This window comes from Sinocyclocheilus anshuiensis, unplaced genomic scaffold (assembly GCF_001515605.1).
Source record: "Sinocyclocheilus anshuiensis isolate Anshui unplaced genomic scaffold, SAMN03320099.WGS_v1.1 scaffold1459, whole genome shotgun sequence".
NCBI classification, from domain to species: domain Eukaryota; kingdom Metazoa; phylum Chordata; class Actinopteri; order Cypriniformes; family Cyprinidae; genus Sinocyclocheilus; species Sinocyclocheilus anshuiensis.
Genome location: NW_015539921.1, coordinates 5,109 through 6,685, shown reverse-complemented (window position 1 = coordinate 6,685; position 1,577 = coordinate 5,109). Strand labels below are relative to the sequence as shown.

The window sequence follows — 1,577 nt, the reverse complement described above, 5'->3', positions numbered from 1 at the left end:
TTCAAATAGTTGTATCTCAGCCAAATATTGTCCTATCCTAACAAACCATACATCAATGGAAAGATTATTTATCCAGCTTTCAGTTGATGTATAAATCTAAATTTCGGAAAAATTGACCCTTATGACTGGTTTTGTGGTCCTGGGTCACATTTGGTTGTTTAGCCGTCCAAAATCTTAAACACAAAACTAAAAGTATTTGTTCTTTGAAGAAAACCATCCATCAAACCAAAACGGGCTAAGGCTGAAGTTAAAGATGAGAAAACACCTCCACATCCTAAAATGAGGGAATCCAGCAACTAAAACTCCCATGTCTTGTGCTTTCACAGTATTTACAGGAAAATGTTTTACTCCTAATTCCTCCTCAGCCTCCGTACAGAGAGCGACTGTGAGCATCTTCATTTCTCCTCAGCACTCAAACGGAGAAGTCTGGAGTCTCCAGATGTGACTTCCAGCAGCGTTCCTCATCTGTGCCGGTCACTGGAAAGACGCTTTGACACGTCGCAGTGTGTCGTGGATCCGGCGAGCGGCGGGCGTCTGGATGAAGTTGGTGTGGTTGTCGGAGGCGAGGAGCGGGATGTCACACCTGCCGAAGCGTGCGAGTCGCTCACGCAGGTACGCCTGCAGCTCAAGGTCGGGAGGGTAGGAATAGAGATGCTCCTGAAACGCGTGGATCTGACTGACCACACGCGCGATGTTCCTGAGAGGAAACAAACACACGAGAGACTCGACGCCTGAGTTTGGCTTTAGATGCCAAAAGAGGGAAAGAACAGCATTTGTGCATTCTGCAGAAAATCTGAGTGGTGTTTGTAGGGCTGCACGATTAAAGGGGTCATATGATGCGATTTCTTAGCAAATGGCTGCAATATAACAAAGAGTGAAAAATTTAAGGGGGGTCTGAATACTTTCCGTACCCACTGTAAGTGAAGCGCGGCACTGTGTTTGTTTGAAGGTGAGCAGCTCATGATACAGTCTCTTCAGTTTCAGCTGCTCCACATGAACTCGTCTCTGCATCCGAGTTTGGGTCACTTGTGATAAGAATTGATTATAAATCGACTGTTTAATGTTTGAAAATGAAAAAATTATGACAACCATTGTAATTATTAAGGTTGTATTATAAAATGTATTTTTATTTATTTAATTATTATATTTGAAACAAGATGCTAGTAATAGTTATTTAATAGTTTTATTTAGTAGAAGCAATAATAATAATAATAATAATAATAATAAAATAAATATTATTATTATTATTATTGTCAAAATAAAAGTTCAATTGTTAATGAAGAAATTAATAATTCTGGGTCCTATTTAAATGCAGTTTTAAATTATTTTAATTATATATATATTTTTAAATAGCTCTATTTTATAGTGAAATATTGCAGTCGTAATTTCTTATTTTGTTTAATAGTTTTATTTAGTGAAAGTAATAATAATAATTGTTATTATTATATTTTAATAATTATTTTTTAGAATAATTAAAATACATGTTTATAATGTTTATTATGTTTGTAATTTTTTTCAATAAATAAATATTAAATAAATAACAACAACAGCATCATTAATAGTTATTATTATTACAG

General features: G+C 35.3%; 1 protein-coding gene across 1 annotated transcript in view; it reads right to left on the bottom strand.

Moving 5' to 3' along the window:
- Window positions 1-112: 112 nt before the first annotated feature.
- LOC107686530 (protein very KIND-like) overlaps window positions 113-1,577 on the bottom strand; it is a gene marked incomplete at its 5' end in the record, with an annotated part of 6,075 nt that continues 4,610 nt past the window's right edge. Inside the window, one exon of the mRNA XM_016483567.1 lies at window positions 113-697. Within this exon, the coding sequence (XP_016339053.1) occupies window positions 475-697 (223 nt within the window). The remainder of the gene's footprint in view (window positions 698-1,577) is intronic.